Raw genomic sequence first — 25,924 nt, forward strand, 5'->3', positions numbered from 1 at the left:
GCAAGACAAATAATGTAAAATAGCCGTAAATGGAATTCAAGTAGAAAGATAACAGAGAAGGCCGAGTTTGCACAGAACCGAGATTTGAAATTTGCAAATTTGAGCTAGCCTGGTAACCGTTGCTTGGAAGTGTAATTATTTAACTAAACTAAAACCTAAACAATAAGAAAAGGGTGTCACGACGTGGGCGTTCCTAAACTAGAAGATTAAGAATAACTAGGTTATATAAGTAAGTGTAAAGCTGTGCGGTTCTCAGCCGTCTCCAAGACAGTCTGCTGGGCTCTGCACGTTACTTATACATCGCGGGTATAATTGTGGGCATTCTGTTTATGAGCAACTGTAGATGCTTGACCATGGCCAACTCTAAAGTAGGTTGATTTTTGGCAGTTACGCAAGGATGCAAATTATGAACAAATGGCCTAAAAATTCTAGCTTTAAGTGCAGGAGTCAGCAAATAAACTATTATTTTTACTGCAGGGGCAGTGCTTAATTTGTAAATAAAAACGTGCCGGTGCCCAAAGCCTTCCTCTTAAACACGCGGCTGCTGCAATTAAATGTGGGAGAACAGAATACTGAGGCAGCGTAATCCTGAAGCCATCTCGGGCCTCTTCAATCCATATAAAGACACTTCCTGCCCCTTCAGCTCACTCTTGCAGCTTTCTGCTTCCTCCCTTTGTGACGCTTTTTCGTTTTTCTCTTCCTCCGCCTTTCCCATTTGTGTCTTTTGCTGGAAGTATATGCTTGAGGAAGAAAAATAAGCGCCGGCCCTCAAATAAAAGTTCCGGTGCTCAGCACCGGAAACAATAAGCACAAATTAAGCACTGCTGCAGGGACTTTCAAAACCCTTAAACCAGATCTGAGCCAAATCTTCCAAAAGTTCCTTGTTGATAAGTCAAGATTGTCTGGCCCCTTATTCTTCCCATTTGTCATGAAAGTGGGCCAACCTGAATAATCCTATGTGGACCATCCATATGGCTATAGCAACATCCACTGCAACTGTCTCATTGCCGTTCAGTGCCAATGATGAACACCAAGATGATTACAGAAGACCCTCAGACAATGCAACAGAAGATGTGGCCTGCATCAGAGAAACATTCTACACCGAAGGAGACTACCCGGATGACTCTGAGTAATGCTGAAAATAATGTATGTTCTATTTCATCATTTCTTGTCTCATACTTAAATTATGTTAAAAAATGATAAATTATGCAATCAAAATGTTTTATCCATTAAGATTATAAGAAGAATATTCATATTTGGAATGAAATAAGAGATGTGAGTAAACATATCTGATTTTAAAAATAGATTCAATAAGGTTGCAAATTCAGACTCCGTAAGGCTGTGAATAAAGTAATTAAAGCACCTTCCAAGATGTGGCAAGGGCCATTTTATGCCAGAGGTCACTTCTATTTCTTCTGTTTTTCACAGCCTTTGAAAGGGTTTGGGCGAGAATGTGTGTTTTTATGGATCAAAATGTCATTCTGTGGCCTTTGATGAGGGACTGCTCGTAATTCCTAGTAAAACAGGTGGTGCCACCCTGAAGTATTTTTAGCAGTTTCAAAAACTGGAATGAAATTGGGTTATTCTCCCTTAATCTTTTATGCTTGGTGTCTTTCCCTGAGCTTGTGGGTGTTTTTGTTAGTTAGAATGGGGTTTCTGGTTGGCTAGGGTATGCACCTCAGCCAGGCAGAACTTACCCACTCTAGTCAGGGCAAGGGAGTTACACGTCCAAGATAACCCCTGCTCACCCCCTTGGTAGCTTGGCACGAGCAGTCAGGCTTAACCTGGAGGCAATATGTAAAGCGTTTGCACAACACACACAACACATGTGACGCAATATCCCCACCACAAAGGAAACACAACACCAGATTATATGAAAATATACTGTATTGTACACAAGGCAATTATCAGACCAAACATCACATATCAGTACTATCCTGCTACCTTAGCAGTTGTCAGAACGTTACACATTAGTTACTCTGCAACCTGGCAGTAGTCACACATAACACACAGGTTACTCAGTATTCTGCAACATAAGCAGTAGTCAGGAAAACATGTTATTACATCACAGCACTTGTCATAAGAATATCATAAAATGCCCATAGTAGGAACATTAGAAAACATATGGCAAGTTAGAAAAACATATCAGCAAGCATGTCCATAAAAGGAACATTTGCATACACATATGTAAAAACATCAAACGCAGGTAGGTAATATATGAATCAAACAAAAGTCTGTAGAAAGAACTTTGGATTGCAACTATATTGGTCCTTTAAACAGTACCTGGTTGGATGAAGGCACCTCCAGTGCCTAGAAGGCGAACAGTGGGGCCCCCGGCGCTCCTATGTGCAAAATGGGGGCCTCCCTTATACTCTGGGGTCAGAGGAGGGTGACATGCACCTCCTCTCTTTTATAGACCGGCCCCTCCGGGGACCGTGATTACTGGGGGCCCCCCAGGGCCTCAACCCGGCCCACACGAGGGGGGCCAAAGCCAGCAAAAACAACTTAGGGCAGGAGGGGGGCACCACGCACCCCCTCCGGTTTAATGACAGGCCCCTCCCGGGACCCACGATCTCTGGGGGCCCCCCCGGGCCTCCACTGGCCCTTACACCAAGGGGGGGGGCACAATAATGCCCGTTTTACCTAACAGCAGAAAAATAGCGTCCTGCTCCTAACGCAGAGGCCAGGGGGAAGGGGGCACTCCCCGCACCTTCCCCTGGTCCTGCCGTGAAGCCACAAGAAGATCAGACCCCTCCTGGGGCCCGAGCAGACACTCGCCGGCACCCGATGCGGTGCGCGAGTGTTCTTCCAGCTTCCCGGGCTGCTGCGGTGATCTTATTTAAAGGGGCACAATGCAGCAAGGAGCCTACGAGCTCCCAAGGCTCCATAAGCGCGCTGCAATCAGCGCTATGGCAGCCGCAACCACGGAGAAGCACCCCTCGTGAAGAAATGGATGCAGGGATCAGGGGCCACAGCACCCTGCCCCTGGGGAGCAGAATCTTAAGACAAGGTCCTCAGGTGGAGGGACCAGCTACAGGCCAGCACAAGGGAAAGGCAGCAAGTGGCAAGTCCTTCACCGTGACCAGGCAGGTCACAGGTCAGCACAGCAGCAGCAGTCCATGGCGGTTCCTGGTGAGTCCTTTCAGCCTTTGGTGTCCAGTTCCAAGATGATTCCAAGAGTCTCCAAATTGTGGGGAAAATTCCCCTATACTTAGTCAGTTCTTACAGTGTTTTACAATGGTAGGGAGAGGAGGTTCCAGCCAGTTACAACTGGTTCTGGGAGTGCCCCCTCTCTCCTTTCAGCACAGGCTCCAAACATCAGTGAGGGGTTAACGACCCTATTGTGTGAGGCCAGGGCACAGTCTTTACAAATGCAGGTGTGCCCCGCCTCTCCCTTCTCTCAGCCCAGGAAGACTATTCAGTATGCAGATGCACCTCTGTGACACCTCCACCCTCCCTGTGTACAGGCTGTCTGAAAAGTATGCACAAAGCCCCAACTGTCACTCTGCCCAGACGTGGATTGGAGTCCAGCTGCAAAACACCAGAGTCATAAGCACAGATAAATGCTCACTTTCTAGAAGTGGCATTTCTGTGATAGTTAATAAAAAATACACCCACACCAGTAAGCAGCATTTATTATCACCATCACAACCATACCAAACACGCCTACGCTACCCCTCATAAATCAGACAATACCCCTTACACATAAGGCAGGGCATTTCTAATGCAATCCTATGAGAAGGCAGCACTCACAGCAGTGAGACATCAAGTTAGGCTGTTTGTCACTACTTGGACAGGCCATGCAATATGGCACATGTCCTGCCTTTCTACATACATGGCACCCTGCCCATAGGGCTAGCTAGGGCGTACCTTAGGGGTGACTTACATGTAGTAAAAGGGGAGTTCTGGGCCTGGCAAGTAAGTTTAGATGCCAAGTCCCTGTGGCAGAAACTGCGCACACAGGCCCTGCACTAGCAGGCCTGAGACAGGTTTGAAAGTCTACTTCAGTGGGTGGCGCAAGCAGCGCTGCAGGCCCACTAGTAGTATTTAATTTACAGGCCCTGGGTATAGAGATACCACTGTATAAGGGACTTATAGGTAAATTAAATATGCCAATTAGGTATAAGCCAATCATACCAACTTTAGATGGGAGAGCACCTGCACTTTAGCACTGGTCAGCAGTAATAATGTGCTCAGAGTCCTAGAGCCAACAGCGAGAGGTCAGAAAAACGAGGAGGAAGGAGGCAAAAAGACTGGGGATGACCCTGCGTAAGGCCAAAAGTCCAACATTGTTCAATTGTGTGAAAAAGTGGCTCCCATCAAATGAAGGCTTTACTGTAAGGTAAGCCACATTTAGGCTGTCCATCTTGAGCTCATCCCTTCCCATGCCCAAATCTTATTTACACCATCTTTCCAAGTGCTCCCTTTCTGTAAACACGCCTTTAAATCTTGTACTTATCTCATCACGTTTGCTGTGCATTCAAAGACAGAGGTCAAATGTCAGGCACTGTCTTCTGATGGAGGTTGATGTTTGCTTTTCTTTCTCGTACTTCAAAGTGAGAGGATTTATGTGTCAATTTTGCTGGCTACTGGGAGTAATTCCGAAGTGTGGTGGATACAAATATTTTAATACCATAAAAACTAATTAATTCACTAGGTGGTCACATTTCCACACATTATATTTTGTGCTCTGTTTACTTTAATCAGTAAAATCGTCTTTACAAACGTAATCGTCATTTCAATTCATGATGTGTTTTCTGTAATTGCAGTGCTCGACCACACCATACATACTTCACTTTACCCCTCTCCACTCTATATCATTCCACTGCACTCTACTGTGCAGCACTCCATGCTGTGCCACTTCACAATACTATTTACCACTCTACTATATGCCACTGCACTCTACTATTACCACTGTACTCTATGCCAATGCACTCTACTCCACTTTACTCAAAAACAATGCACTCTACGTCACTGTGTTGTACACCAGTCTACTCTGCAATAATGTATCCTACGCCACTGTACTCTACCCTGCAGTGCAGTGCAGTGCTGGGTAGAGTGGAGTGGCATAGAGTAGTGGCATAGAGTGGAGTGGCCTAGACTGGAGTAGTGTAGATTACAGTTGTGGAGTGCACTCTCTGTGAAACAATCTACCGTACACCACTATGCTCTATACCACTCTACTCGATGCTGCGCCACTCTACACCAATCTACTGTGCCCCACTGTGCTTTACTTCACTCTACTCTAAACCACTGCACTCCACCCAATGGACCATACACCACTTTACTAATAACCAATGCACTGTACGCCACTGCACTCTACACCAACTACTCTCCACCACTGCAGTCTATGCAAGTATACTCTACTCTGCAACACTTCACGCCACTGCACTCTATTCCACTGCATGCTATGGTACTCTACACCATTATGCTCTACGTCACTGCACTCTACGCCACTCTAGTCTACGTTGCACCAAGGCACTGTATGCCAGTGCTCTTTACAGCACTCTGCTCTGCAACACTACTTTATACTAATCACTCAATGCAAATGCACTCTACATCATTTGACCCTGACACTCTACTTTGCAGGTCTGTACTCTCCGCCACTGAACTCTACACCCTTCTACGCCATTATGCTTTACATAACTTTACTCTACGCCACTCTATTTACTCTGCATCACTGTACACCACTGCAAACTACAACACTGTACTCTGTAACACTCTACTGTATGCCAATGCACTCTACACCACTGCTCTCTAGGGTGCTCTACTCTGCAAGACTGCACTCTCCGCCATTGAACTCTACGCTGCTTTGCGCCACTGCACCCTATGCCACTGCTCTCTACTACACACCACTCTTCTCTATGCCAATGCACTCTAAGCCACTACAGTCTACACCACTAGTGTACTCTGCACCACTGCTCTCTACACCACTGCACTCTATGCCACTCTGCTCTATGCCTCTGCGCTCTGTCCAGCACCACTCCAGTTTACACTGCACCACTTCACTCTATTCTGAAACAATCTACTCTCTGCTACTGCACTCTGTGCCACTGCATTGTACGCCACTCTACTCCTCCCTGTGCCACTCCACTCTGCCATTACACTCTGCGCCACAGTAATTTTTGCTACTACACCAGTACACTGTAAACTACTTTACAAAGAACCAATGAAGTCTAAGCCACTGCACTCTATGCTAATCTGCTCTGCACCACTGTACTTTATGCCATTTCACTCTAAGCCACGTTACTCCAATCTACAACACTCCACTCTTATGCTCTACTCCATTAAACTTGACTCCACTCTGACATTCTCCTCGATCCTATGCCACTTCACAACACCCTACTACACTCTGTACCACTATACAACACTACTCAACTCTACAGTGCTCTATGCATCTCCCTATATGCCACCCATGCCACTTTATTCCATTCTATTCTGCTACGTACTGCTCCACTCCAGTACTCCATTATACGCCACTCCATGCCACTCTGTCACTCCACTCTGACACTCTATGCCACTCCACTCCATGACACTTTACTCCACTCTATGCCATTAAACTCTACTATATTACTTAGGGTATCGAGCAGGAGGGATGGCCATCCTGCCAATCCATTATTCAGGAAGAAGTTGCTGGTAGTTCCAGGCGTGCCGAGGTGGTGTCCGCAACCTCGGGCAGCCCACTAGAAGTGAGGGAAGGCTCGTCGTCTCACCGCCTCAGGGATGGGGCGGCGTGAGTCCCCTACATAGTGCCTGGTCTTGGGAGAAAACTCTTTGTTGTCTGGACAACACATTGGAAGCCAAGAGGGGCTCCCACCTCACCCTGGACAGCCAGTGAGCTGCCTCGCAGTCCGCTGGTGCACGACGATTAGGTTGGTGGACGGGGCCTTGCGTTCCTCAGATGCCTGGAGGTGCCGGGCAACACCATCCTGCTATGGGGCCCCCTCCAGGTTGTGGTGGTCCTCCCGCTGGTGGAATGCGGCCCGGGGGAGGGGAGGATACACACCCCACCCCTCCATGGTAAGACAGAAAGGATCTCCCCTGACTGGGTAGGCCTTCTCTGTAGCACCCCAAGTACCATGAATGCTCCCAACATTAAGACCAGAATGGAAGTTCACACTGGCAATCAACAGGACTATTTTCTGCCCTGAATCTTAGCAACTGGAACAATTGGAGCCAGAATTCCCCTTTACCATCTCCACAGGTGTCACTGCAGGTACCATTAGTGCCACTACCATCACAATCATCAGTGAACTTGTTGGGACAGGGCACCACTTACAGCACAACAAGTTATGTTCCACCACTAATCGATCTTTCCGACTCCCACATCTCAGTACCCTCATCCGAGATGGGGGCCTCCCTGTTCGTTTCAAACACCATGCAAGGAGGTGGGGAGCTTCAAGCTAGCCCAACAACCACCCTGAATCGGTGTACTATCAGGTGTACCTCACTAGTGGAGATTGTGGCCCACTCCCTCTTCAGCCTCCAGTGTTTCAGTTAAGCAGGAGCCGGCAACTGGTATGGTGCTGGGTCGGTCAGTGGAGGCTAACATGTCATTATGAACACAGCCGGATTCCCCGCTGTCTTCATGCTGGCAGTCTAAACATAGACCGCCAGCCCCCTTGAGACCCTGCCGGCCGTATAAAAAACATTCCACTGGGCCGGCAGGCAGAAACAGTGTTTCTGCCAGCCAGCCCAGCTGAACGCTGGGCCAAGACATTGCAGACGGCTCCACATGGAGCTGTTGTCAATGCCGCAGTGCGGCGGATGCAGCAGCACCCATCACACAGATCTATGCCCGTATATCGGGCAGTGACCTGCGCGACGGGCTGGGCACGTGGTCCCTGCACTGCCCGTACCAAGTGCATGGGCAGTGCAGGGGCCCCCATGGGGGGCCCCGTAGCACCCCTTCCGCTAGCCTTTAAGGCTGGAGGAACAAGGGTTCTTTATCCCGAGGCGCTGCCCTGTCGGATAGAGAAATCAGATGGAGAAATCCGCCATTGTCAGCCTGCCTGTCGGCGGAAGCCTGGCGGTGGCGGAGGGCCGCCTGTGGCAGTCTTCCCCTGTTGTTTATGTGGCCCTCCAGACCGCGTGGCGGTAGTTTCCGATGCCTCCGGCATGGCGGTTCATAATGACACCCTAAAGCTTCAGCGGCTTCTTCGTCAGATGCTCCATCCAAGGAGGCCGGGCCAGTATTTGGAGAGGCTGGGGCCTCCTGGCAAGCAATTCTCACAACCATGGACACCATGTCCATGGCAATCTTCTATCAAGCAGACAAACAGGAAACCCAGGTGGACTTACTTAACGTTTTGGCAGTACATATTGTGAGAATCGACAAGAAACTTCAAGGTTCAAAAGACCTCATTAGAAGGGCTCAGACTCATACTTACACCCAGCAAGTGCAATGTCAATGTGCCGCCACTGGAGCTAGCCCCCCCAAAACTACAGAACTTCTAAACAAAATCTTGACGGAAGTCAGGGCTCAAGCTTTGAGATCTCAGAATGGGCTCTGTAAGAGGGCCGGGCCAACACACGAGAATCTCTATGAAAGGACCACAGCCGACAGTGAAATGAGAAATCAGGAACTAGTAACCAGCAATCCACAAGCAACAGGCCCCTCCCAGCAGGAGGTAATTCAGAACTACATTGAGGCTTCTATCACTCTGCCAGCAAGTCCCATCGAGGAAGGGACTGCAGGAGAAGCCCTAACAGCCACAGTAGCCATTAAGGTCTTGCCTACTAAAAGGGATAAGAAATGGCCAAGGAAAGACCGTAGGAAGGTCAAGGTAGCTCAACAAACCAGCATTTGGAAGTCATTTGTAAAGTTCACCGGTACGCAGGGCAAAGACCCAGCGGGGAAAGACGAGGGAGTCCAGGAGGTTTGCAGAACACCTCCCCGCGGGCAAGCAGGAAAACCCTGTACAAACTAACAAAGCTTGCAGCAGTCCATTATGTCACCGAAATCAGCCACCCAAGGCTTCTTGGACATCTAGGCCAACGCATAACAACTGGGACGGAAAAGCAGCTCAGGGGGAAATCTCTAATTCCAACTTCCTGGAAGATTACTCCAACACTAACCAGAACTTTTTGCAAGGGCACAGTGGTGACAACACTGGGCGAGCAGCCCTTGATCACATAGAACTTAATCAATCTCCCACAGCATTTGAGCACTGTCATGTCCCGCAACATGTTGCACTGGCTGACATTCAGCCGATCCCCGACAGGGTACAACACACAAAACACAACACTAATCTGAAACTTGCCTACATCAAAATGACCGCCTGATGCCATATCACTGCGGCCGAGCTGCAGTCCCGTGGAGTTTGTCCCGCACCCGTACAATCGGGATAAAGAGGCAACTCTTACTTCCTGGGTTTCGTCTGATAGTACCGCTCAAATCCTGTCTCACCAAGACATCTTATGCTCATGGGGCATTACTTTACTAAATCAAGAACCCTGTCAATTTCCTAGCCCCTTACCCCCAGGAACAGTGAAAGAGGCATCAGTGTTGAAAGAAGCAGTTGGGGTAGAGAAGACCCAGAGCAGGCGTGAAAATGTAACCGGTGTAAGAAACCTAAGCTCACTTGATTAGGGGTGCAGCCATCAAGTATTCACCGGCATACCCGCAATCGAGAATCGGGTAGAGCGACAGCCCACCAAGTTCCACCATAGTAATTGGTCCTGACGCTAGAGTTTGGGAAACTACGACTGAGGATCACTTACGCATATGCACTTGGAATTGCCATGGTCTAAAACAACTGGTCGCGGATGAAGCGACACTGAAGTTCTTACAGACATTTAATATAATAATGCTCCAGGAAACATGGTGCACAGAGCCTATTCAAATCTCTGGCTATGTTGGCTGGCATGTCCTAGCAGTTAAGCTCCAAAATGTCGGGCATGCGAAAGGTGGCCTTACCACACTATGCTCAACCAAGTTCAGCTGGGCCATCAAACAAATCAAGCTTGGAATCGACTGGCTGCTGCCAATAAAGTTGGACTCGCTAGAGCCATCTGGGTCTACGATCTCACTACTGTTTACCAATGTTTATATTCATCCGAACAAAGAGTTAAACAGCAAAAATGTGTAAACTCTGTTCAACATACTAAAAATAGTGATGAGGCAGTATAAGGAGGCCACTCATATTGTGTCCGGTGACTTCAACGTGGACCTGAGCAAAAGCCACCCAAGACAGGGGAAAAAAAATATGGCCCTTATCTAAATAACTGGCTTGAAAAACTGGGACTAAGTTGAGAACGCACCCAGAAGGAAATCTTTCCCCACTGGTAACCCTTTCAAACAGTGCTACGAAATCAACAATTGACTTTACGCTAATAAATGATGAAGCACTGTCACTCGTTGCTATCTACAGAATACTTGCACACCCAGAAAGTGACCATTTTCCTCAAGCTATACTGCTAAGTCGGGAGTTTAAGCAATTACCAACTTCAAGTATTATCATTGCCGCTCTGAGGTACGAGAACGTAAAGAAGTTAAAATGGCAAGGCATTGAGAAAGTGATGGACGCAGTACATTGTGACGCAGGGCCACTGGAAGAGCTAAAAAATGAATAAAAAAATCAGAAAGGTACAGTTTAGTGTCCAGGAGCTCGGGTGAAGGCTTGGAAGCACTTATGTGATTCTCTGCTATATAAATTTCCCAATAAATCATCCAGTCCGAGCTCTGAAGTTGTTGTAAAAGAAAAGCAAAAAGTTGCCACTAAAGAGCAGCCATGGTACAATAGAGCAGTGCGCAATTTAAAAAAACAAGTTTCACACAAATCCAAAAAAGTGGCTAGGGAAACACGTAAGAATAATACCCCTTATAACTCAATGCTTCAGAATTTGAGATTACTGTATAAGAAGGGCTGCTGGAAGGAAAAAAGGCAGTACTATGAAAACCTGTTGGGAAGCTCTTGATGTCCAACAGAACAAAGAACAATAGTAAATTTTGGCAATTGGTGAACGGGCTGGTACAAGGGAATCGACGGCACTCCAATGCAGGCATTGATGCTGCCTCTTGGGAAGCCCACGATTTGGCACTATACTCAACCCCAGCACATATGGAGATACCAGGGGACCTTTCACAAACTAACTGGAGCATTTCAAGGCCACCTGATTTCGGCTTTAAAATCAAGACAAAGGCAGACCTTGACCAAGTCATCGTCATCAAGGACATCGATATTGAACAGCTAATTGGCATCATAAAGAAGCTAAAAATGGCAGGAGCTGCAGGACGGAATGGTATTCCTAATGCCGTATTTAAAGGTGATGTAACATACCGGGCCTACTACCTGGCGCTCCCTTTCAATGACCTCCATGGCTCCAAGACCCTTCCAGATGGCTGGAAAGGCAGCATATTCCAGCCTGTTTACAAAACGGGCAATCCTACCTCTCCAACGAACTATGGACTAATAGCCCTGATTGACGTTGAAGCTAAGCTTTATGCATCATGTCTGCTGTCACAACTATTGGGTTGGATTCAAGAGTGACACCTTTTACCACAAAGCCAAACTGGTTTCAGAGCTGGCATGGGAACCTCAACCAACCTGACTGCCCTGGCCTTGTTAGGTTCCAATTCCAGATTCAAGAAAAGTCAGCTTTTTGCCTGTTTCATCGACCTTAAGTCACTATTTGATCAGGTCCTGAGAGGCTGTCTGTGGGAAGAACTGAAAAACTGGGGTATACCCAGCAGCCTACTGACCGCGATGATAGAACTATACACAGGCACCTGGGCGCAAGTTAAGATCGGAGCAGACAGCCATGTCACCAACAGAGTTTATACTTCAAATGTTCTAAAGCAAGAATGTGTCTTATCCCCCATGCTCTTTAACCTAAACCTAGCCGATCTTGCCGAGGCTCTCTCCTCGATATCAAACCATCCGCCAGTCTTGCCTCAGGATACAGTTGCATGGTTACAGTATGCAGATGACATTGTACTTCTTAGTCAAACTCCAATTGGCCTACAGTATTGATACCCTTACTAGTTACATCACCAAACAAGGTTTAGGATTGAATTTGAATAAAACCAAAGTGGGCAGACTGGTGGATTCGAAACATAAATCTGGTTCATGGTTTATCTATGGAACTCAGGTGGAGGCCATTACTACCTACAAATATCTAGGATTCATAGTAGATAAAAATATGTCCTTCAAAACCCAGCTGGTCGCTGTTTGAGCAAAAGCACAAGCCCTGACATATAGATTCAAGACACTAAAACAAATACTGAGCTGTCATTCATATAATCATCTGCTGTCCGTTATGACAGCACGGTTAATGCCAACAGTCACTTATGGGGCAGAGATAATGCTGGACAAAGAAGCAGCAGTTTTTAATCAAATTCAAACGAAGGCCTCCAAAGTTGTGTTCCAGATTCCCAACTCAGCTTCACCAGCTCAGGTTCGCCTAGAATTTGGGTTAAAAAACGATATATTCCAGAGTAAGAATGCATGCATAAAACTCTGCTGGCTATTGTGAGCCGCAGAAACAGGATCAATAAGTAACCTATGCTGGGTTGAAATCAAGGAACAACAACAGCACCGTGATATTATCGGCTCATGAGGAAACAATCTAAACAACCCAATAAAGGACCTGGGCCTGGACACTGTCTGGGACATGAGCTTGAATAAAGGGGAGTTCTACTGGATGGTCAACACTGCAACCCGGTCACTGTCACTCATTACTGACAAGAACATAGTTGCCAAAAGACGACATGCCTGGTTGGTACTATCTTCATAGAAACTCTCAGACCCCAGGAATATCTATCAGTTTTTTTTTAGGCAAATGCTGAAACGACAATTTATTATTTTGCACTTTGGGTTGATTGCCACCAAAGATATGGTTCCCTCCTGGAAACGGCAGTTTAGGTCGGAAGTGTGTCGTCTTTGTGGGTACAAACAAGAGTCCCTTGTGCATCTTTTCTGTGTATGTCCAGTACTGTGGGAGCAAAGGAGAATACTAATGAAACACACCTTTAGGGCACTTGGCATACGCACTTGCAGACCAGCTGTTATCAGCTGGCTAAGTGGCTTTTCGATTCCTTTTGCCTACAGGGGACGAAGTTTATGCTACAGGCGTGCAAATCTCGATCAAATACGGCTGAACCAGTAGCTGCAAAGTCTTGCGCAAAGTCAGGATTGATAGTGGCGTCATTGTTCTACATCTAGCACGAGGTGTAACAAAGCACCACCAGACTTGGGATGATAGTCAATGCTGTACTGTCATTATAAAACTGAGATTTGTATCAAAGACTCGTCCTCATCTTTCTGTTTTTTTAAAATGTTTTAAGGAGGATCCGTCCTCAATTTTCCGTTTATTTTAAATCTTAAGAAAATTAGGTGGGGTAAAACCCAGCCGGCCAGTTTGTATAACCTGTTTTAATTTCATTAATGCATAAGTGTTTGTGTGTATTATGGCTCACAGACGTGATGTTTCGAATTGGCGTTGGTTTTAACTAATCATGCTAATAAAATGTATTACTTGTGGGACATTCTGGTCCTCATATTTCAGCCAGGCCTCTTAATCCATTGATCTGTTGTGTGATTCATGTTTTTCTTTTACACGCCATAGCATGCTGGGGCTCCCTTAAACCATTGGCTAACACCATTATGACTGAAGGCATTCTGCTATTTCACAATGAGCAGATCCACAAGCATTGTAGTTCGCTTTAGTGTCCGGGACTACTGTGGCAAATTGTGCTTTTTTGTGACCCCAAAAATATTTCTGCCTTTAGCCAATGTTATTTTTCTATATTGACGATAGCCCAGCTGCTCCGAAGAAGTTTTACAAAAACCATGACAAGACAGAACAAAACGACATTGGCGATTTCAAACGCCTGACATCCATAGCCAGATATAATGACTTTGCTAATGCTCGTTCCTTTATTTCATGGCCAACCTTAATAAATGGAACGATGAAAACAGACTGGATCCTTTTTACGGGGAAATTAAAAAAAAAAAAAAAAAAAAAAAAGCTTTTCTTTCTGTTTTGAATCACTTTATCGAAATACATTTAGAAGAGTATGTTACCCACACATGGGAGGACTGTGTTTTTGAGCTGCTGCTCATCGAGGCAATAACTGAGTGATGGGACATAGAAAAAGTGCGAGTTTACCTAACAGTGTGGTGCTTTGAAATGGTGGGAGAGCTGCGACGGTATCAGATACAGACCAGACAGAGGGACTTAGTCTTCCCTGACATGTCTGGACTCCCAAAGCAGTCCTAGGCCTCTCCCAACACTGTTGCACGCGAGGTACTGTATCCGGAAGTCAAACCAAACACAGAATTTCGTCCTCGGTAGACTTACTTCCTCTTTTAACTTCCCGGCCTGCTTTTAGCCATATTTAAATATTTGTTCGGTTTTGCTATTTTAAAATACTTGCAGCTGATGAGACCTCGCAAAAATTCATGCTGGACCTCATGGGCACTTCAAATTTGTGGTGATCCTGGGATTTAAACCAAACCCCATAATGTTGCAATAGACCATCCACTGTCATAGGTTTTGTAAACTTCCTGTCACAACCAACCCAAAATGACTTGCAGTTGGAGGCCCTGCTGCTCAAGTAACTTCCTCTCTCTTCCTGTTTGCGCAGGGATGTGCTGCCCTTAACTTTGAGACTGCCACATGCGATACAGGATGCCAAGACCCACACAGAGCTTGACACCATCTCCACTCTGGGCACAGGTAAGTCCTTATGTTACTTTTTGCACACCTGGTAAGTGTGGAAGAGTGCTATTCCTTCATAACCCTGTAGGAGGCAGACTCAACCTTACTAAATCTAGTGATTGCCAGGCGGGCTGGGGTGCATCCAAAGCTTGTATGCCATTCCCGCGCTGGTGTAGGTTTTTTCATTGGTGGTCCTCGAATGGCTGAACCTGTTCAAGGCCGAGCGCATCCAGTTAGGTTGCTGGTGCTCCCCCTAATTCACACCAATGTCTACATCAAGGATGGATCGGGAAGAGGAGTGCCACTGCATTGGTATTCCTGTCTCAGTGTCTCTTCAGACAGGTCTAACTGCTAATGCTCACGTTGTTCTGATAAAGTTATTTTTAGCATGACAGTTCCCCTTTTCAAGGAGTTTTTTATGTCCCCCCATTTGCAATTTGACTCTTGTATCTGTACCTGAAAGACTCTTTGTCATCTCACCCTCACAGTTGTTTAACCTATGATTGCCTACAAGAAAAAAGGAAATAAGTCAGAAACTAAATTTTATTTTGCATTTGACATGTCAGTTGAGTTAAGTGGAGCTGTAACAAAAATATCAATACCTATTCCTGTCTCTGTAGCCAACAGCATGTTGCACCCTGTGACTTGTATTTTTACTATTAACGCTTTCATTATGGACTCAAATGGTATTGGCAAAAATGCCAGAATTGGCTGAAGGTATTCTACATGCAGGAGCGTAACAGGGGCCCCCGCGGGGGTTGAGGGGGACGCAACTCCAAGGGGGCCCCTCAGCGCAGTACACTGTGCAGGGGCGGCAGGACCCTGACGCTACAGGGGGAAGGGCGCTCCTTACAGGTACTGTGGGGGGTGGGGGAGGTTCGGCACTCTGTTTCGTTGCGCCACCGTCTACATGACCTATAGCTCCTCGTCAGCCACGCTTTAAAATTTGACAAAAACATCTAGTCGTTTTAAAAAACGGATTGTTTCAACGTAAATCTAAAACGAAACTCTGTTCAGCTATTTTGTGAGAATTTACTGTTCCTTTTACTAGTTTTATGGAGCTTTATAACTAAGAGTTGAGAGTTTAAAAAAAGGTAGGTGATATAATTTATAACAGTATAATATCTGTGGCGCACGGTAGCCCTCCATAACATTTGATGTCCTTTGTCTTCCGAATGACGTGCGTTCAGTATTTCTGTAGACATCAGATTACTCAGTCACCGACCACATTAACTCGGGGGCATTCATTTAGCTCCACATTCCCGTAAAAAAACAACCACATTTCGATCTGGCTTTGCTTTGTGCTGTGCGGCATCTTGCTTAAAGAGTTGAAAATATCCCTGTTTTCTGTGCTTATTTAGTGCTTAAATTGGGACAGTGATTTTGGGCTTTAGCACTTATTTATTTAGCAATTTAAACACTGCATTTTAGATCATTACACGGGTTTCCTGTATTGTTTGTATTGTCAACCGATGTAATCGCCCTACTGTATGTTGTATGATTTTAAAGGTTTATTTCATGATTAAGAGAATATTTCAATAAACCAAAAATAATTATAACACTTTCCCCATGGTCTATAAACTGTAGATCCAGTTAATGGCTTGACATGATGTAAATCACACCAGTCGTTTTCGGTAGCATTGAATAAATAAAAAAACATATTGACTAAATATAATACTCTTTTTATTTCCTTTTAGAGTTTTTATTCGACTAGCCATCTTTCCAGATAATTCATAAAAGTTGGTAACACTGAAGCACGAGTAGCCACCCTCTTCTATGCACGCTACTTTATTTTTTAAATGTACTGAATAGGTAAAATAACCAAATAAATATAAAATCATAAAAATTGAATTATTTTCATTGCAGTGAATGTTCTGCAGTGTAATACCATTACAAATAACAAGTGATCATCCAATAAATAGTACTTGTTCCGTTCACTTTGGTAGCATGAAGTGCTGAGATTGCCCTGACGCAGTTTAAACCTGTGATTTCCAAGTTGTATAGAGTTATAAGAAGCAAGCACTTAACTCTACTGATCTATTCTACTTCCCACCTATCCCATGTTTTTATTGATTTATTCATGTAAAAAAAAAATGATACTGCATGTTGGCACTGTATTTAACCCAAGTTACTTATTTAGGAAACCAAGCAGTATGTGTGCTCACAGGGGCACTCAATTTTTCAGACAGAGAGTGACTGATCTTAAGGACAGGCAGGCGGAGCAGTGGTGACCTTACAAATCTTTATACAGTAGTGGCCTTTGGGGTAATCCCATGTTTAACTATAGGCCAGTCGCCCTCTATTTAATTGGGTATGTCCTGTACTGCTCCAGTCCTCTATTGCCGACATAATGTTGGCGGTGCCATAATAATGTAAATTCTTGACATATGTTGTACATCCTTGGATGAATCATGGTATAATGGCAGCTACCCTTGCCATACTGTGAATTGGGTGGCCTATTTGTAGCCAGTCTGTCACATAAGTGTGGCCATCCTTGCAATGTCCATGACTGACATGATGTTGTGGATGTTAGCATTATGGTGGACAGCCTTTGGACAATTGTGGCTCTGACAAAATGATGGGCATCCTTTGCATAATGTAGACATCTTGGCCATTATGCTGGATATCCGAGGCATGTGACAGGTAATACCTGGGAAGGTGGAGTAGATTTCATCAACAAGATGCATTTGTATTTGTGAACTCCAAAGGGGACGTTTGGAAACATGAATGCAAACGATTTTTGAGGCAGAAAAATACAAGGTTTTCTTTAAGTGCGTTAACCTCATATTTAAAGCATATTTCAGTTGTTCTCAACCTTTCGACTCCTGAGGACCCCACTGAATCACTACTGGAACCAGGGGACTCCCAAGCAATTTGTACGATTTAAATTTCAAACATTAAAACAGTAGTTTGAAAAAAATATACATACAAGTATACACCAAACAAATACTCAAATTACTAAAGATGTAATTTTTTTTATATTGAAAAAATACACAAACATCAAAAACTTTTAATGAGAAGGTTGACGCTTCATCTCAACGACTAACTTTTCAATGTTTGGTTTTATTTAGGAAAGCTGAATCCTGAGGTCAGATTCTACATTTCCCAAGTGATTTCTGTTTTTACTTTTTAGGTACATAAGATCTTAGAAAGCTTTTTGGGGAAGAAGGACACCACCTCTTCACCTTTGTCTGTAAAAGGCTGCTTTATTGGAAACAGGTGCACTTACAATCCAAAAGAGCCCTTGACCTATTGCCTTACAAAACCAAAACCTCTCTATACATCAAAATTACCTGCCAATCGCTCCCCCCTCCCCTACCCCTCCCTTTTCCCTTAACCTTGTATTCTCTTAATACACTCTTCTTTTGTAATGATTTCTTTGCTGACTCTGTTTTGTCACCTTAATAATCTGCTGCTGCTCCCTAACCCTTTGAATCTGCAACTAGCCAACCCCTAATGCCAAAATATTTCTGTCTGAGTTGGCCTGCTGTCGCCCCCCCCCCCTTAAAACCTGAAGGTGTCTTGTCGGATCTGCTGTCCTTCCCGGTTATCGTTATCATGTGAACTGTCTCAGTCTCCGCCTGCACCTGTTCCCAGCGACAACATACAATGATAACTCACCCCCGTGCACCCATTCTCCTAAGAAGCGCCTCACTTCTACACTGGGCCCCTCAAAAATGCACCCCTCTTACAAGAACTCACCACGAGGATGGGCGGGAGGGAAATCCTATTCTAACCAGTCGGCCACCGTGCCGCGTTTACCAAAATGGTGGGGCCACCCTAAAATGGCTCCTTTAAAAACATCCACCCACAGCCTAAAAAGCACCCAATGGCGCCCATGGGCTGTACCACTTCCCCAAACCTCCCGGAGTGGAGACCTAATTTCTGTCGGCAATCCCCCCCCCCGGTACCCCTTTGGGGAAGAAGGACACCACCACGTCACCTTTGTGTGTAAAAGGCCGCTTTATTGGAAACAGGTGCACTTACAATCCAAAAGAGCACTTGGCCTATTGCCTTACAAAACTAAAACCTCACTATACATCAAAATTACCTGCCAGTCTCTCCCCCTCCCTTTTCCCTTAACCTTGTATTCTCTTAATACACTCTTCCTTTGTAATGATTTCTTTGCTGACTCTGTTTTGTCACCTTAATAATCTCCTGCTGCTCCCTACCCCTTTGAATCTGCAACTCGCCAACCCCTAATGCCAAAATATTTCTGCCTGAGTTGTCCTGCTGTCACCGCCCCCTTTAAGACCTGAAGGTGTCTTGTCGGATCTGCTGTCCTTCCCGGTTATCGTTATCATGTGAACTGTCTGTCTCCGCCTGCACATGTTCCCAGCGACAACATACAATGATAACTCACCCTGTGCACTCATTCTCCTAAAAAGCACCTCACTTCTATACTGGGCCCCTAAAAAATGCACCCCCCTGACAAGAACTCACCACGAGGGTGGGCGGGAGGGAAAACCTATTCTAACCAGTCTGCCACCATGTCACTTTTACCAAAATGGTGGGGCCACCCTAAAATGGCTCATTTAAATACATCCACCCACAGCCCAAAAAGCACCCAAACGGTGCCTGTGGGCTGTACCACTTCCCCAAACCTCCCAGGGGAGACCTCATTTTTGTCGGCAATCCCCCCCAGGATCCCTTTCACATAAATATGTGGTGGGGAAAGAAAGTAAAATCATTAGGGCCTCTCATCTCTCCATAGCCTCTCTATCACATGCAATTCATTTGTTTTATAGCACCTCTCATACCATTGTAGGGTGTTAGAGTACTTTACAGGGGACTACAAGGTGTAGGATTTACATGTCATCCACTGGTAGGCATTTTCTAAGATTGCTTGGTCTGGAGAAACACAAACTCAGGATTGAGAACGTAACACAGTGGTTAGCATTGACTTTAATAAGAAGCATGTATTTCTACGCAAGTAAACCTTTTTTAGCAGCATAAGCAAAATGAAAGATTTGGGAAAAAATATAACTTTCTAATTTGTGCCATGCAGTTTGCATGCAGCTCTTTGATGGCAGTGCATAGCTCACTGTCCTAGATTATGATTGTAACTTATGAACTGCACAGTAGCAAAGGAATCTTTGTGACAACAGCAGTAACCCACAGTACTATGCACATAAAATATTGTCCTTTGATATGCATGATACACGTTCTTTGCAGCAGGCAAATTAACCCTCTGCACTACTTTACATCAGTCAAAACTGCCACTAGACAAAACTCTCCTCTCTCTCCAGCAGGTACATTATTCACCAGAGTTATCTTGACTCTTTCATTTTTGCCCGAAAGCTGCTGGAAGTACATGAAACTTTGCAGTGCTTTTCAAACTGCTGCACAAATGAAGTACTAAATATAAAAAAACAGACATTTCTGACGAGAGGCCCCATTTGGAGAAGTGCCTTCCTGCCGGCCCGGGCATGCGGAGCCCCTGGGAATGAGTCGCGGACCCCTGGGGTGCTGCGGACCACAGTTTGGGAACCGCTGGCATATTTGATAGAAAATATGTATTTTGAAGAACTGATATGATAAAGTTTGAAAACAAAATTATTACAATTGCAACACAAATTTAAAGTTGCTTTTTGAACGCTAGGTTAAAATGGACTAAGGAGCTTAATAGCTGCTAGTCTTTCTGTTGCACCTTTGGGACTTTCTGCTGTGAAGGCTATTTCATTAGCCAAATGTAGGCATTAAAAAGCATGTCGAAGTTAATTGTACGAAATAGTTCCTCCCAACGATTTAAGTGAAATAGTTTTTCAGAATTAATATTCTATGAATTTGTTTTTCTATGAAATGAAATACAACTCTTCCCCGGTCTGTTGTGCAAGGAGTTGGGCAACCAGAGAAAGAGAACAAAAAAACAGAAAGTCTGGCTCTCAGCAAAGCTGACTCAATGCAATGTGGCAAGTTGTGCATCTCAGGTCGTGTCTTACGTGAGAACTACTGAAAGTATCAGCATCTCCTCTAGTCAGCTAGCTGTAAGAGTGGGCTACAGATTGCCTCATCTTCCTGCAACCAGCTCTGAAGAGAACAGTAACTGATTTGAATACATTGGTGCCCGCAGTTCACCCACCAGCATGAGCTACAATTCAAAACCCTGAGCTTTTTTTTGTGCATATTTTTACTGAGCTTTTTAGGTCTTTACAGCACAATGTAGTGTGCAGGCACATGAAATACACAGTTTTGAAGGTTGAGAAAAGACGGCGGTGCTTATAACGGGAATCTAAGGAATTGTGTCACGGTTAGTGGTCAGCGTTGTGCACACTGTGGTACATGGGCCCAATGCATAATAGAGTATGAGAACTACACGTAATATGGAACTGGGACATTCGCTGAATGAAGCATGGCGCGAGGTCAGCAGGCAAGGATGGTGGATGGGAGCATTGTAGGTCATGGAAGCAGTAGCAGCAGAAAGGGGCAGGAGAGCGGTATTCAAAAACCTATGCTTAACATTGTAAGAGACAAAGATAAGATCTCAACCAACTTAAGAATCATAAAATGTCCTTACAAATGTACTTCAAATTGTAACATGTGAGCCTCAGGGATATGCAACTGAACAAAACCATGTCTTGGCTAAGAAGTTAAATTAGTCAGCGAGTAGTTCAGCTCAGTGATTTTTTTTATTTTTATCTTGAACTCCGAAAAGTCTGTATTTAAGAATGGCTTCTAGTCAATTAAATTGTCATTGGATATGCCAAAGGGAGGTTGCCTCAGACATTGTGTAACAACCAGTACTTAGCAAGGTTGACTTCCACCATTAAAACTGTTCTCTACTTTAATCTGTACTTTTGCGCGCTCTTCAGCTCCCGTGTCTATTCAGCATGTAATTTGACTGATACTGTGATTCACCACAATTTGTGGGCAATAATTGTAAACCTTTTCTGCTTTCCTTTCCCTGGCCTCTTCCCTTCATCTGTCTAAGAGCGGTGTCCAGGCCACGCACCTTCTTTTATGAAATAATGTTATTTGTGTTTCCTGTACACTGCGTGCAGGCGAACACTCCATCAGATTATTACATTGATTAACAGATCCTTAAAGATCCCAAATGTAAAGATGTTCCACACGTCTGGCTTTTCATGTACCTCATTACCTTTCTAATCACCCACTATTCAAAATGGGCCACACTGCCCTCACCCGTAGTGATGCAGCTAATCCTATAACTCAATTGTTTTAAACATTGCCCATGCACTTTTATACTGTGTACTTAGTTTTAACAGTGAATATGCCATGTGTTTAAGTGAGTGACTAACCAATATATTAAAGATAATGTGTCTAATAAATTTGAAACTATCTATGAAGTGAGATAAAATATCCAGGCACGATTTTTGGCACAACAAGCGGAAGTGCTTTCAAAGCTACTGGCATGTTTGGAAGCCTCTTGTTTTCTAGATGGGCCTTCAAGTCTCGGCTTGTGTTTGTCTCATTTCGACTGTGATCTGATCAGGTTTCTAATCTTGGTTGCATCACTTGACCTATTTGGGTGAATTTGAGAAGAAAAAGTACTTCTCTGTTCATCACTTACTGTACACACATACATTAAAAGAGATTTGACACTGGCAAATTGCCAATGTTAATTACCATTTTAAGTAGACACTCCTTCACTGGCACCTGCACTTGAGCATTCACTTCTAGCAACAAGAGCAGTGCTCCTAACTGGCCAAGAAAACAAGCAAAAAGTGAAAATGAAGAGTGCATGTAAGGATCGTTCTGCGCAGAGCAGGAACCTTTCGAGACAGAGCCTCACTGAATATAAAGGTACCATAATGAACATCACAGGGAGAATTACATTTCAATAATACATGTAACTACCCAGAAGTGAGAAATGCAATTCGCTCTGCATAAAGGTAACCTAATTTTGCTAGACCGATGCATAATTCAATGGTGAAGGGACATCCAGTGCTTATTGTAAATAATTTGCAAAGCCACCAGCTCCCCTTATCTTTATATACACCCTTCTGTCCACCCTTCCCTCTTCTTCTATCTTCTTCTCCCTCCCTCCGTCCCTTTCTCTCTCACTCTCATTTGCTTTCTTCACGCATGTAGTTTGCAAGAAATGGGTTTCACCCTTCCTCGTTTGGTCCTCTGGCTGCAGTGGTAAAGCTGAAAATTGAATGATTAGTCAAACAGTTGATTTTTGAGAAATGTGAACGGCTGCTATGAACATAAGACATAATATAATTGAAGTCAAAAACGTATTAACGGGGAGATGTGACGCTTTTGGTGAGCCACTGATGCACTAAAACATTTTGAGCAATAAAATGCAAATTTTGAGGGTCACGGTTAAGAACTGGATTGTGTCTCTCACACTTGAGGTCATATGTTTGGGATAAAAGAGTGCCAGAATGTAGTATATGGCGCACGGTAGCTCTGAGTTGCACGCAGACAGAGACACGTCGTGCGACAAAGGACTACACATGCGCGCTCAGCAGCTGTGTATCCAGAGTGCTTCGAGCAGCCGCGCCATCATTTAATTGTCTCCTCTGGCCACGCCCAGCCCTCATGGTGCATGTGTAAAAAAGTACAGCAGAGGTCGGGAGGAACGCTACATAGTGCATTCATATGTAATTCTACAGTTGAAAAACAGTCACTATCACGTTTAGCAGAACATGATAGTGCCAATAGCACAAGACTGCCCTCCACCTTCAACCTCGAGAAACAGGGTGGATAAGCAGTCACACCAAAAGAAACAGCACTTTTGATGCACAGGGAGGAGAGATGAACCCTCCACCCACCATTGTAATCCTCCCTAACCCACCCCAGTCCAACAGCCGAATTGCATGTACGTCTTTGGTGGATTGGACCGCTCACCAGAATGCTAGTCGGTGCGGGGTGAAGAGAGGGGGGCGAGTGTGGAGGGACATTGAATGTCCCATCTAATTCAGAAATCCATTGCAGAAAGTCACCTGCCAACTTCAGTTAAAAGTGGCTGACAGGTTTATATAACTAACAAATGAATAAGAACGATCTACTCCTATCCTTAACCCCTTCGCTGCCAGGCCTTTTCCCCCTCCTGTGCCAGGCCTTTTTTTGCCTATTTGGGGCAGTTCGCGCTTAGGCCCTCATAACTTTTTGTCCACATAAGCTAACCAAGCCAAATTTGCGTCCTTTTTTTCCAACATCCTAGGGATTCTAGAGGTACCCAGACTTTGTGGGTTCCCTTGAAGGAGGCCAAGAAATTGGCCAAAATACAGTGAAAATTTCGTTTTTTTTTTTAAAAAATGGAAAAAGTGGCTGCAGAAGAAGGCTTGTGGATTTCCCCCTGAAAATGGCATCAACAAAGGGTTTGTAGTGCTAAACTCAGCAGCTTCCTAGCTTTCAGGAACAGTCAGACTTGAATCAGAAAACCCAATTTTTCAACACAATTTTGGCATTTTACTGGGGCATACCCCATTTTTGCAATTTTTTGTGCTTTTAGCCTCCTTCCAGTCAGTGACAGGAATGGGCATGAAACCAATGCTGGATCCCAGAAACCTAACCATTTCTGAAAAGTAGACAAAATTCTGAATTCAGCAAGGGGTCATTTGTGTAGATCCTACAAGGGTTTCCTACAGAAAATAACAGCTGAAAAAGAAACATATTGAAATTGAGGTGAAAAAAACATCAATTTTTCTCTACGTTTTACTCTGTAACTTTTCCCTGCAATGTCAGATTATGGAAAGCAATATACCGTTACGTCTGCTGGACTCCTCTGGTTGCGGGGATATATAGGGCTTGTAGGTTCATCCAGAACCCGAGGAACCCAGAGCCAATAAATGAGCTGCACCCTGCAGTGCGTTTTCATTCTATACCGGGTATACAGCAATTCATTTGCTGAAATATAAAGAGTAAAAAATTGCTATCAAGAAAACCTTTGCATTTCCAAAAAGGGCACAAGATAAGGTGCTGAGGAGCAGTGGTTATTTGCACATCTCTGAATTCCGGGGTGACCATACAAGCATGTGAATTATAGGGAATTTCTCAAATAGATGTCTTTTTTACACACTCTCCTATATTTGGAAGGAAAAAATGTAGAGAAAGACAAGGGGCAATAGCACTTGTTTTGCTAATCTATGTTCCCCCAAGTCTCCCGATAAAAATGATACCTCACTTGCGTGGGTAGGCCTAGCGCCCGCGACAGGAAACGCCCCAAAGCGCAACGTGGACACATCCAAAATTTTGGGAGAAAACAGAGGTGTTTTTTGCGAAGTGCCTACCTGTAGATTTTGGCCTCTAGCTCAGCCGGCACCTAGGGAAACCTACCAAACCTGTGCATTTCTGAAAACTAGAGACCTAGGGGAATCCAAGGAGGGGTGACTTGCGGGGCTCGGACCAGGTTCTGTTACCCAGAATCCTTTGCAAACCTCAAAATTTGGCTAAAAAAACACATGTCCCTCACATTTCTGTGGCAGAAAGTTCTGGAATCTGAGAGGAGCTACAAATTTCCTTCCACCCAGCATTTCCCCAAGTCTCCCGATAAAAATGATACCTCACTTGCGTGGGTAGGCCTAGCGCCGGCGACAGGAAACACCCAAAGCGCAACGTGGACACATCCTAAATTTTGGGAAAAAACAGGTGTTTTTTGCGAAGTGCCTACCTGTAGATTTTGGCCTGTAGCTCAGCCGGCACCTAGGGAAACCTACCAAACCTGTGCATTTCTGAAAACTAGAGACCTAGGGGAATCCAAGGAGGGGTGACTTGCGGGGCTCGGACCAGGTTCTGTTACCCAGAATCCTTTGCAAACCTCAAAATTTAGCTAAAAAAACACATGTCCCTCACATTTCTGTGGCAGAAAGTTCTGGAATCTGAGAGGAGCTACAAATTTCCTTCTACCCAGCGTTCCCCCAAGTCTCCCGATAAAAATGATACCTCACTTGCGTGGGTAGGCCTAGCGCCGGCGACAGGAAACACCCCAAAGCGCAACGTGGACACATCCTAAATTTTGGAAAAAAACAGAGGTGTTTTTTGCGAAGTGCCTACCTGTAGATTTTGGCCTCTAGCTCAGCCGGCACCTAGGGAAACCTACCAAACCTGTGCATTTCTGAAAACTAGAGACCTAGGGGAATCCAAGGAGGGGTGACTTGCGGGGCTCGGACTAGGTTCTGTTACCCAGAATCCTTTGCAAACCTCAAAATTTGGCTAACAAAAACCCATGTCCCTCACATTTCTGTGGCAGAAAGTTCTGGAATCTGAGAGGAGCTACAAATTTTCTTCCACCCAGCGTTCCCCCAAGTCTCCCGATAAAAATGATACCTCACTTGCGTGGGTAGGCCTA

At 44.9% G+C, this 25,924-nt stretch overlaps 1 protein-coding gene across 1 annotated transcript in view; it reads left to right on the forward strand.

Annotated features, from left to right (window-relative positions):
• The window catches only part of RIN3 (Ras and Rab interactor 3), a 394,191-nt gene that overhangs the window by 232,684 nt on the left and 135,583 nt on the right, over positions 1 to 25,924 (forward strand). The window contains exon 5 of the mRNA XM_069208209.1: positions 14,591 to 14,682. Coding sequence (XP_069064310.1) covers positions 14,591 to 14,682 — 92 coding nt within the window. The remainder of the gene's footprint in view (positions 1 to 14,590; positions 14,683 to 25,924) is intronic.

This window comes from Pleurodeles waltl, chromosome 9 (genome assembly GCF_031143425.1).
Source record: "Pleurodeles waltl isolate 20211129_DDA chromosome 9, aPleWal1.hap1.20221129, whole genome shotgun sequence".
Taxonomy (NCBI): Eukaryota; Metazoa; Chordata; class Amphibia; order Caudata; family Salamandridae; genus Pleurodeles; species Pleurodeles waltl.